Source organism: Aquarana catesbeiana, linkage group LG10, assembly GCF_042186555.1.
Source record: "Aquarana catesbeiana isolate 2022-GZ linkage group LG10, ASM4218655v1, whole genome shotgun sequence".
Classification (NCBI taxonomy): Eukaryota; Metazoa; Chordata; class Amphibia; order Anura; family Ranidae; genus Aquarana; species Aquarana catesbeiana.
This window is the reverse complement of record NC_133333.1, coordinates 81,304,060-81,316,729: the sequence shown is the minus strand read 5'-3', so window position 1 is coordinate 81,316,729 and position 12,670 is coordinate 81,304,060. Positions and strand designations below refer to the sequence as shown.

Here is a 12,670-nt window from a genome sequence, read left to right as displayed (position 1 = left end):
CAAAAAAACAACAAGAAGTGAGAGGAAATCTACCACTGGAAAGAGAGATTTAGAATGTTTCCATCCTCCTTTTCCTCCTTAGTCGATTGCCTAGTTATTCCTTTAATTTCATGTTTTCCAATAATCTGCAGAGTCCTAATGGTTCATGTACTATCAGCAAATAGACTGTACATGGGAAGTTGCACTCCACAAAAGAATTTTCCCCAGAGCTTAGTGAAAGCGGTGAAACTTCTCTTTGCAAAGAATACTCAATCATGCGCAAGTAAAAAAAAAACAAAACAATTTTGCTTGCATATGATTGGATAACGAAAGTCAGCAGAGTTGCCATTAGTGTTATAATTATTAAAGGCATACCCCACTTTTAAGTACACAATGGGGTATATTTACTAAAGCTGGAAAGTGCAAAATCAAGCTCACTTCTGCATAGCAACCAATGAGCTTCTAACCTCGGCTTGTTCAATTAAGCTTTGGTAATAAAACCTGGAAGCTCATTGGTTTCTATGCAGAAGTGAGCCTGATTTTGCACTTGCCAGCTTCAGTAAATAAACCCCATTGTGTAATTAAAAGTGGGGTATGCCTGTATTAACACTATTATGTTGATTTACCAAAACTGGAGAGTGAAAAATCTGGTGTAGCTCTGCATAGAAACCAATAGCTCAGTTGAAGAAGCCTAAATTTGAAGCTGATTGGCTACCATGCACATCTGCACCAGATTTTGCATGCTCCAGTTTTTATAAATCAGCCCTCTTCTCTTCCCTTCATTTCCAGTCTCTGTTTTCCCATTTTGCGTAGTTACTTTGTTACATAGTTGGTAAAATTAAATAAAGACACAAATCTATTTATTTCAACCTGAGTGTGCGTCTGTGTGTGCGCAATTGCGTTATGTCACTACCATTTTCAAAATCCCTTTATATCTTGTTCGCTAAGAAACACATCTAAAAGCTTTTTGAATTTGCTTTTTAAACAAGCCTCCTAGTTGTAAGTTGCCCAGTCTTATTTTGCCACCTTTCAAATCTATTTGATTATTTACAAAGAAAAAAGTTATTCAAAGTGCCCAATAAGTGTACATTTGCAAAACTACAGACAATGATTTGTTACTTTGCGTCATAGACACTGGTTAGCTAACAGCTAGACCTTCAAGCGAAACCTGCCTGCCATCTCACCACCTTCAAGGTTAGTTTGGGAAGCTGAAGCAGAAATAATTGTGACTGTCATTATTGTAATCATTATTCTGTACTTACAATAACCCAAAGCCAGGGTGAGAGGTTAATAAAAAAAATATAGAAAAAAAAAAAATCCCAACTCCCTTCTGATATATTGTAAATTAAGAAGTATTAGTATTTGGAATATATGGTTCCAAAATTGGGAACTCACATTTTCCATCTTCTTTGTTCTCTTCAGATGATTGCTCAGATCCTCCCTTACTTTCATGTGTTCCTTTGATTTCCAATGACTGTATTTTCCCACTATTGCCAAGCTCTATATTTCCCTTTTGTTGACCCAACAGCCCCCCTGTCTGTAAGCTGGCTCCACCCAACTGTATGTTTCCATCTTTCAAGCCAAAGAGATCTGATTTAAAAAAGAAAGATTTGAACTTATATTAAGCACAAAATCACCTTGCTTTTTCTTCCATGATTATTCATTTGCAAAAGGATCTTTTATGAATGTAACAGTTTACTTATACTATATCCCATCACCATTCATGTCCATTGTCATGCATTCATATTACAGACCGATGCACAAACATCTGAGTTCCTTCTACCTTCAATGTATAGTATCTGAAAGTCACCTTGAATCTCTAGGTTTCTGGTTTCTCAGACCTAAACAACCTGAATAACTAAATCTTAATTTAGGCAGCCCATAGATGATTTGATTTTCTTTCCTTCCTCCACCTGTGGAAGAAAAAAAAATTGCTCAATTCCTCCATCAACACAGTCAGTGTTGATAAGGGAATGTCTCTCACAGAGCTAATGTGTTCTGCCGGTGCGGTAGAACACAATAGTGGCTATGACCGCTGGCAGTAATCACACGTAAAAAATACAGGCTGGTTGTACCCAAGTCGATCTTCCCGCAGGGAGCCTTCCCGGATGGCAGAACACAATGTTTACTGCTAGTGGCTTCTGGCAGTAATCACATGTAAAAAATATAGGCTGTTTGTACCCCTTCTCTGCTGAACCGGCCAAATTTTGGTTCATGTATGGCCGGCTTTAGTTTTTGTTTTAAAAAGTCAGTTCCTTACAGAATTCATTAGTGCAAACTAAAATTTACATACTATAAAGTGACCTTTTGGATAAGGTAAAAATGGAGCGCTAGGTAGGCAACTAGTGAGGTAATAATTAAAAGATTTCCAACAGTCCAAGGTATTTCTTAAGGAGCAAATTCCATATACTACTGAAGTCAGACCTGTAAAGGATTCTGGCCAGTGTCAGTGTCGGCAGCCAGCTGTATGGAGTGGAAGATGAGTAGGTACGCAAGTGAGAGAGGGAGAGAAAGCGGAGCCACTCTGAGCTTAATTAAACAAGCTGTAGTTAGAAGCTGATAGTATACCATGCACAGCTGCACCAGATTTTGGACTCTCTAGTTCTAGAAAATCAACCCCAATTTCCTCAGATGATTTTCCAAATCCTCCCTTAAATTCATGCTGTCCTTTGATTTCAAATGTCCTTGTCTCCCCACTATTACCAAAGTTTATTTTCCCATTTTGATTACCAGATAAACCTCCTAACTGTAGGTTGGTATCACCTAGTTGTAAAATGCCACTTTTCAGGCCAATTTGATCTGTGTTAGGAAATTAACAAATGAATCAATTGTTTACCATCAATTCCCTTTGCAAAAAGCTTTTTTTAGCCTTACCTTGCAATTGATCTATAATCTATATCAATAAAAAAATACCACTACCTTATTTTTTAGCTTTAGCAATGTAAATATTACATATTAACATAAAATAGCTACAATTTCTGTTTTCCATCTTACTTTTTGTCATATCATTTCACAAATCCAGAATCATAGTGATTTTTTCCCATGATTTAAACTACTCTTGTATCTTCATAATTGCCAAACTCTATTTTCCTAGTCTGATGTCTAATCAAATCATCCCCATCTAAAATGTGACTCCATACACTCATCTTTTGTCACCCTTGAGCTTCCTGTGATCTATTAAATTGACTAGCCATATCAGGCCACCAAGTCAGAGAAACTTATTGTGTGACTGTATAGCAGCAGTTCCTAAAATGGTGGAAGTCTGTTAATAGCCAAATGTATTTTACATGGTATGCAATTGGTTTTTATGTACTATGAACTTTTAGTCCACTATGTCAAATAAATAAGGAAGGGTTTTAAACCCCTTTTGGGGTTTACTTCTTTCCAGGATGCTGTTATAGAAATTTCCCCTTGCTTTATGTCTAGAAATTCTACCAGACAGGAAGTAAGGGAAATCTGTAATAATAATTTGACAAGGGTTCCAACCTTCCCCACTCTACTACAACAATAGGTTTTAATTCTGTCTGCATTGCTGTAAGTGACCAGGTGACTAGATATGATGTATTCTGGCTGCTCATGTAATCCATTGTGTAAAAGAGTGGCACTTATTCCCAATTTAAATTCTCACTTAACTTAGCTTTTTAATTGCTGAAATTAGAAATACTACTTACATTTTCCTCCATCTACATTAAATGTTTTTCCCAATCCACCTTTAATTGCAGTTTCATTGAGCTGAAATAACTTTTTTAAATCATCAGTACTTATTTCTTTTTTCCCATTTAGATGACCAAGCAAATCTCCCAGTGGTATATTGACATCACCCAACTGTGTATCACCTTTCAAATCTATATGATCTGTTTTAAGGAAGAACACAGGCATTTATGTAATATCACACATGATACTTAGCACAAATTAAACAAAGAATCCCTACAACTAAGTCATAAAAACACCAATAATTGTTAGGCACCCCAAACCAAAAGAACCTATCTTGACAACCTTGGGCTTTTGTGTCAATGGTATCAGTCTGATATCAATTTGAAATGGTTCTGAGATCACTGAGAATTCATTGACAGGTGCATTTGACCTGCAGTTGAGTTCCTTCAAACTGGAATTTGAGCTGCTTCAAGTGAATTTGCGTTTCCAAATGGAGATGCAAAACCTGTCTAATGCAAACTAATGCCAATTGACATAGGTCCTGAAAATGTTGACATTCAGCAGGTACTGTAAACTACACATAAAAGTGATGACTAATATTTGTCACCTTTCTTAGCTTCCATGTACTCTAATTTCATTTGTTTTCAGAAAATAAGTTATAAATGTGTTTACATCTATTATGCATTGTAGGGACATAGGTGGCAAAAAAACAACAAGAAGTGAGAGGAAATCTACCACTGGAAAGAGAGATTTAGAATGTTTCCATCCTCCTTTTCCTCCTTAGTCGATTGCCTAGTTATTCCTTTAATTTCATGTTTTCCAATAATCTGCAGAGTCCTAATGGTTCATGTACTATCAGCAAATAGACTGTACATGGGAAGTTGCACTCCACAAAAGAATTTTCCCCAGAGCTTAGTGAAAGCGGTGAAACTTCTCTTTGCAAAGAATACTCAATCATGCGCAAGTAAAAAAAAAACAAAACAATTTTGCTTGCATATGATTGGATAACGAAAGTCAGCAGAGTTGCCATTAGTGTTATAATTATTAAAGGCATACCCCACTTTTAAGTACACAATGGGGTATATTTACTAAAGCTGGAAAGTGCAAAATCAAGCTCACTTCTGCATAGCAACCAATGAGCTTCTAACCTCGGCTTGTTCAATTAAGCTTTGGTAATAAAACCTGGAAGCTCATTGGTTTCTATGCAGAAGTGAGCCTGATATTGCACTTGCCAGCTTCAGTAAATAAACCGCATTGTGTAATTAAAAGTGGGGTATGCCTGTATTAACACTATTATGTTAATTTACCAAAACTGGAGAGTGAAAAATCTGGTGTAGCTCTGCATAGAAACCAATAGCTCAGTTGAAGAAGCCTAAATTTGAAGCTGATTGGCTACCATGCACATCTGCACCAGATTTTGCATGCTCCAGTTTTTATAAATCAGCCCTCTTCTCTTCCCTTCATTTCCAGTCTCTGTTTTCCCATTTTGCGTAGTTACTTTGTTACATAGTTGGTAAAATTAAATAAAGACACAGATCTATTTATTTCAACCTGAGTGTGCGTCTGTGTGTGCGCAATTGCGTTATGTCACTACCATTTTCAAAATCCCTTTATATCTTGTTCGCTAAGAAACACATCTAAAAGCTTTTTGAATTTGCTTTTTAAACAAGCCTCCTAGTTGTAAGTTGCCCAGTCTTATTTTGCCACCTTTCCAATCTATTTGATTATTTACAAAGAAAAAAGTTATTCAAAGTGCCCAATAAGTGTACATTTGCAAAACTACAGACAATGATTTGTTACTTTGCGTCATAGACACTGGTTAGCTAACAGCTAGACCTTCAAGCGAAACCTGCCTGTCATCTCACCACCTTCAAGGTTAGTTTGGGAAGCTGAAGCAGAAATAATTGTGACTGTCATTATTGTAATCATTATTCTGTACTTACAATAACCCAAAGCCAGGGTGAGAGGTTAATAAAAAAAATATAGAAAAAAAAAAAAATCCCAACTCCCTTCTGATATATTGTAAATTAAGAAGTATTAGTATTTAGAATATATGGTTCCAAAATTGGGAACTCACATTTTCCATCTTCTTTGTTCTCTTCAGATGATTGCTCAGATCCTCCCTTACTTTCATGTGTTCCTTTGATTTCCAATGACTGTATTTTCCCACTATTGCCGAGCTCTATATTTCCCTTTTGTTGACCCAACAGCCCCCCTGTCTGTAAGTTGGCTCCACCCAACTGTATGTTTCCATCTTTCAAGCCAAAGAGATCTGATTTAAAAAAGAAAGATTTGAACTTATATTAAGCACAAAATCACCTTGCTTTTTCTTCCATGATTATTCATTTGCAAAAGGATCTTTTATGAATATAACAGTTTACTTATGCTATATCCCATCACCATTCATGTCCATTGTCATGCATTCATATTACAGACCGAGGCACAAACATCTGAGTTCCTTCTACCTTCAATGTATAGTATCTCAAAGTCACCATGAATCTCTAGGTTTCTGGTTTCTCAGACCTAAACAACCTGAATAACTAAATCTTAATTTAGGCAGCCCATAGATGATTTGATTTTCTTTCCTTCCTCCACCTGTGGAAGAAAAAAAAATTGCTCAATTCCTCCATCAACACAGTCAGTGTTGATAAGGGAATGTCTCTCGCAGAGCTAATGTGTTCTGCCGGTGCGGTAGAACACAATAGTGGCTATGACCGCTGGCAGTAATCACACGTAAAAAATATAGGCTGGTTGTACCCAAGTCGATCTTCCTGCAGGGAGCCTTCCCGGATGGCAGAACACAATGTTTACTGCTAGTGGCTGCTGGCAGTAATCACATGTAAAAAATATAGGCTGTTTGCACCCCTTCTCTGCTGAACCGGCCGAATTTTGGTTCATGTATGGCCGGCTTTAGTTTTTGTTTTAAAAAGTCAGTTCCTTACAGAATTCATTAGTGCAAACTAAAATTTATGCAATATCACACATGATACTTAGCACAAATTAAACAAAGAATCCCTACAACTAAGTCATAAAAACACCAATAATTGTTAGGCACCCCAAACCAAAAGAACCTATCTTGACAACCTTGGGCTTTTGTGTCAATGGTATCAGTCTGATATCAATTTGAAATGGTTCTGAGATCACTGAGAATTCATTGACAGGTGCATTTGACCTGCAGTTGAGTTAATTCAAACTGGAATTTGAGCTGCTTCAAGTGAATTTGCATTTCCAAATGGAGATGCAAAACCTGTCTAATGCAAACTAATGCCAATTGACATAGGTCCTGAAAATGTTGACATTCAGCAGGTACTGTAAACTACACATAAAAGCGATGACTAATATTTGTCACCTTTCTTAGCTTCCATGTACTCTAATTTCATTTGTTTTCATAAAATAAGTTATAAATGTGTTTACATCTATTATGCATTGTAGGGACATAGGTGGCAAAAAAACAACAAGAAGTGAGAGGAAATCTACGACTGGAAAGAGAGATTTAGAATGTTTCCATCCTCCTTTTCCTCCTTAGTCGATTGCCTAGTTATTCCTTTAATTTCATGTTTTCCAATAATCTACAGAGTCCTAATGGTTCATGTACTATCAGCAAATAGACTGTACATGGGAAGTTGCACTCCACAAAAGAATTTTCCCCAGAGCTTAGTGAAAGCGGTGAAACTTCTCTTTGCAAAGAATACTCAATCATGCACAAGTAAAAAAGAAAAAAAAACAATTTTGCTTGCATATGATTGGATAACGAAAGTCAGCAGAGTTGCCATTAGTGTAATATTTATTAAAGGCATACCCCACTTTTAAGTACACAATGGGGTTTATTTACTAAAGCTGGCAAGTGCAAAATCAAGCTCACTTCTGCATAGAAACCAATGAGCTTCTAACCTCGGCTTGTTCAATTAAGCTTTGGTAATAAAACCTGGAAGCTCATTGGTTTCTATGCAGAAGTGAGCCTGATTTTGCACTTGCCAGCTTCAGTAAATAAACCGCATTGTGTAATTAAAAGTGGGGTATGCCTGTATTAACACTATTATGTTGATTTACCAAAACTGGAGAGTGAAAAATCTGGTGTAGCTCTGCATAGAAACCAATAGCTCAGTTGAAGAAGCCTAAATTAGAAGCTGATTGGCTACCATGCACATCTGCACCAGATTTTGCATGCTCCAGTTTTCATAAATCAGCCCTCTTCTCTTCCCTTCATTTCCAGTCTCTGTTTTCCCATTTTGCGTAGTTACTTTGTTACATAGTTGGTAAAATTAAATAAAGACACAAATCTATTTATTTCAACCTGAGTGTGCGTCTGTGTGTGCGCAATTGCGTTATGTCACTACCATTTTCAAAATCCCTTTATATCTTGTTCGCTAAGAAACACATCTAAAAGCTTTTTGAATTTGCTTTTTAAACAAGCCTCCTAGTTGTAAGTTGCCCAGTCTTATTTTGCCACCTTTCAAATCTATTTGATTATTTACAAAGAAAAAAGTTATTCAAAGTGCCCAATAAGTGTACATTTGCAAAACTACAGACACTGGTTAGCTAACAGCTAGACCTTCAAGCGAAACCTGCCTGCCATCTCACCACCTTCAAGGTTAGTTTGGGAAGCTGAAGCAGAAATAATTGTGACTGTCATTATGGTAATCATTATTCTGTACTTACAATAACCCAAAGCCAGGGTGAGAGGTTAATAAAAAAAATATAGAAAAAAAAAAATCCCAACTCCCTTCTGATATATTGTAAATTAAGAAGTATTAGTATTTAGAATATATGGTTCCAAAATTGGGAACTCACATTTTCCATCTTCTTTGTTCTTTTCAGATGATTGCTCAGATCCTCCCTTACTTTCATGTGTTCCTTTGATTTCCAATGACTGTATTTTCCCACTATTGCCGAGCTCTATATTTCCCTTTTGTTGACCCAACAGCCCCCCTGTCTGTAAGTTGGCTCCACCCAACTGTATGTTTCCATCTTTCAAGCCAAAGAGATCTGATTTAAAAAAGAAAGATTTGAACTTATATTAAGCACAAAATCACCTTGCTTTTTCTTCCATGATTATTCATTTGCAAAAGGATCTTTTATGAATATAACAGTTTACTTATACTATATCCCATCACCATTCATGTCCATTGTCATGCATTCATATTACAGACCGATGCACAAACATCTGACTTCCTTCTACCTTCAATGTATAGTATCTCAAAGTCACCTTGAATCTCTAGGTTTCTGGTTTCTCAGACCTAAACAACCTGAATAACTAAATCTTAATTTAGGCAGCCCATAGATGATTTGATTTTCTTTCCTTCCTCCACCTGTGGAAGAAAAAAAAATTGCTCAATTCCTCCATCAACACAGTCAGTGTTGATAAGGGAATGTCTCTCGCAGAGCTAATGTGTTCTGCCGGTGCGGTAGAACACAATAGTGGCTATGACCGCTGGCAGTAATCACACGTAAAAAATACAGGCTGGTTGAACCCAAGTCGATCTTCCCGCAGGGAGCCTTCCCGGATGGCAGAACACAATGTTTACTGCTAATGGCTGCTGGCAGTAATCACATGTAAAAAATATAGGCTGTTTGTACCCCTTCTCTGCTGAACCGGCCGAATTTTGGTTCATGTATGGCCGGCTTTAGTTTTTGTTTTAAAAAGTCAGTTCCTTACAGAATTCATTAGTGCAAACTAAAATTTACATACAGTAAAGTGACCTTTTGGATAAGGTAAAAATGGAGCGCTAGGTAGGCAACTAGTGAGGTAATAATTAAAAGATTTCCAACAGTCCAAGGTATTTCTTAAGGAGCAAAAGTCCATATACTACTGAAGTCAGACCTGTAAAGGATTCTGGCCAGTGTCAGTGTCGGCAGCCAGCTGTATGGAGTGGAAGATGAGTGTGTACGCAAGTGAGAGAGGGAGAGAAAGCGGAGCCACTCTGAGTTTAATTAAACAAGCTGTAGTTAGAAGCTGATAGTATACCATGCACAGCTGCACCAGATTTTGGACTCTCTAGTTCTAGTAAATCAACCCCAATTTCCTCAGATGATTTTCCAAATCCTCCCTTAAATTCATGCTGTCCTTTGATTTCAAATGTCCTTGTCTCCCCACTATTACCAAAGTTTATTTTCCCATTTTGATTACCAGATAAACCTCCTAACTGTAGGTTGGTATCACCTAGTTGTAAAATACCACTTTTCAGGCCAATTTGATCTGTGTTAGGAAATTAACAAATTAATCAATTGTTTACCATCAATTCCCTTTGCAAAAAGCTTTTTTTAGCCTTACCTTGCAATTGATCTATAATCTATATCAATAAAAAAATACCACTACCTTATTTTTTAGCTTTAGCAATGTAAATATTACATATTAACATAAAATAGCTACAATTTCTGTTTTCCATCTTACTTTTTGTCATATCATTTCACAAATCCAGAATCATAGTGATTTTTTCCCATGATTTAAACTACTCTTGTATCTTCATAATTGCCAAACTCTATTTTCCTAGTCTGATGTCTAATCAAATCATCCCCATCTAAAATGTGACTCCATACACTCATCTTTTGTCACCCTTGAACTTCCTGTGATCTATTAAATTGACTAGCCATATCAGGCCACCAAGTCAGAGAAACTTATTGTGTGACTGTATAGCAGCAGTTCCTAAAATGGTGGAAGTCTGTTAATAGCCAAATGTATTTTACATGGTATGCAATTGGTTTTTATGTACTATGAACTTTTAGTCCACTATGTCAAATAAATAAGGAAGGGTTTTAAACCCCTTTTGGGGTTTACTTCTTTCCAGGATGCTGTTATAGAAATTTCCCCTTGCTTTATGTCTAGAAATTCTACCAGACAGGAAGTAAGGGAAATCTGTAATAATAATTTGACAAGGGTTCCAACCTTCCCCACTCTACTACAACAATAGGTTTTAATTCTGTCTGCATTGCTGTAAGTGACCAGGTGACTAGATATGATGTATTCTGGCTGCTCATGTAATCCATTGTGTAAAAGAGTGGCACTTATTCCCAATTTAAATTCTCACTTAACTTAGCTTTTTAATTGCTGAAATTAGAAATACTACTTACATTTTCCTCCATCTACATTAAATGTTTTTCCCAATCCACCTTTAATTGCAGTTTCATTGAGCTGAAATAACTTTTTTAAATCATCAGTACTTATTTCTTTTTTCCCATTTAGTTGACCAAGCAAATCTCCCAGTGGTATATTGACATCACCCAACTGTGTATCACCTTTCAAATCTATATGATCTGTTTTAAGGAAGAACACAGGCATTTATGCAATATCACACATGATACTTAGCACAAATTAAACAAAGAATCCCTACAACTAAGTCATAAAAACACCAATAATTGTTAGGCACCCCAAACCAAAAGAACCTATCTTGACAACCTTGGGCTTTTGTGTCAATGGTATCAGTCTGATATCAATTTGAAATGGTTCTGAGATCACTGAGAATTCATTGACAGGTGCATTTGACCTGCAGTTGAGTTCCTTCAAACTGGAATTTGAGCTGCTTCAAGTGAATTTGCGTTTCCAAATGGAGATGCAAAACCTGTCTAATGCAAACTAATGCCAATTGACATAGGTCCTGAAAATGTTGACATTCAGCAGGTACTGTAAACTACACATAAAAGTGATGACTAATATTTGTCACCTTTCTTAGCTTCCATGTACTCTAATTTCATTTGTTTTCAGAAAATAAGTTATAAATGTGTTTACATCTATTATGCATTGTAGGGACATAGGTGGCAAAAAACAACAAGAAGTGAGAGGAAATCTACCACTGGAAAGAGAGATTTAGAATGTTTCCATCCTCCTTTTCCTCCTTAGTCGATTGCCTAGTTATTCCTTTAATTTCATGTTTTCCAATAATCTGCAGAGTCCTAATGGTTCATGTACTATCAGCAAATAGACTGTACATGGGAAGTTGCACTCCACAAAAGAATTTTCCCCAGAGCTTAGTGAAAGCGGTGAAACTTCTCTTTGCAAAGAATACTCAATCATGCGCAAGTAAAAAAAAACAAAACAATTTTGCTTGCATATGATTGGATAACGAAAGTCAGCAGAGTTGCCATTAGTGTAATAATTAATAAAGGCATACCCCACTTTTAAGTACACAATGGGGTTTATTTACTAAAGCTGGAAAGTGCAAAATCAAGCTCACTTCTGCAAAGAAATCAATGAGCTTCTAACCTCGGCTTGTTCAATTAAGCTTTGGTAATAAAACCTGGAAGCTCATTGGTTTCTATGCAGAAGTGAGCCTGATTTTGCACTTGCCAGCTTCAGTAAATAAACCCCATTGTGTAATTAAAAGTGGGGTATGCCTGTATTAACACTATTATGTTGATTTACCAAAACTGGAGAGTGAAAAATCTGGTGTAGCTCTGCATAGAAACCAATAGCTCAGTTGAAGAAGCCTAAATTTGAAGCTGATTGGCAACCATGCACATCTGCACCAGATTTTGCATGCTCCAGTTTTTATAAATCAGCCCTCTTCTCTTACCTTCATTTGCAGTCTCTGTTTTCCCATTTTGCGTAGTTACTTTGTTACATAGTTGGTAAAATTAAATAAAGACACAAATCTATTTATTTCAACCTGAGTGTGCGTCTGTGTGTGCGTAATTGCGTTATGTCACTACCATTTTCAAAATCCCTTTATATCTTGTTCGCTAAGAAACACATCTAAAAGCTTTTTAAATTTGCTTTTTAAACAAGCCTCCTAGTTGTAAGTTGCCCAGTCTTATTTTGCCACCTTTCAAATCTATTTGATTATTTACAAAGAAAAAAGTTATTCAAAGTGCCCAATAAGTGTACATTTGCAAAACTACAGACAATGATTTGTTACTTTGCGTCATAGACACTGGTTAGCTAACAGCTAGACCTTCAAGCGAAACCTGCCTGCCATCTCACCACCTTCAAGGTTAGTTTGGGAAGCTGAAGCAGAAATAATTGTGACTGTCATTATTGTAATCATTATTCTGTACTTACAATAACCCAAAGCCAGGGTGAGAGGTTAATAAAAAAAATATAGAA

At 36.5% G+C, this 12,670-nt stretch overlaps 2 protein-coding genes across 14 annotated transcripts in view; both read right to left on the bottom strand.

Annotated features, from left to right (window-relative positions):
• Positions 1–12,670, bottom strand: part of LOC141110752 (uncharacterized) — a 263,647-nt gene that overhangs the window by 206,985 nt on the left and 43,992 nt on the right. The gene's annotated exons all lie outside the window — the stretch shown is intronic.
• On the bottom strand, positions 5,464–11,138 carry LOC141111444 (uncharacterized). The gene is made up of 4 exons (XM_073603742.1): positions 10,702–11,138; positions 8,425–8,619; positions 5,711–5,905; positions 5,464–5,522 (listed from the first exon to the last, which is right to left on the bottom strand). Exons 1-4 carry the CDS (start codon positions 10,907–10,909, stop codon positions 5,464–5,466), a joined length of 657 nt encoding a protein of 218 aa, XP_073459843.1. The 5' UTR covers positions 10,910–11,138.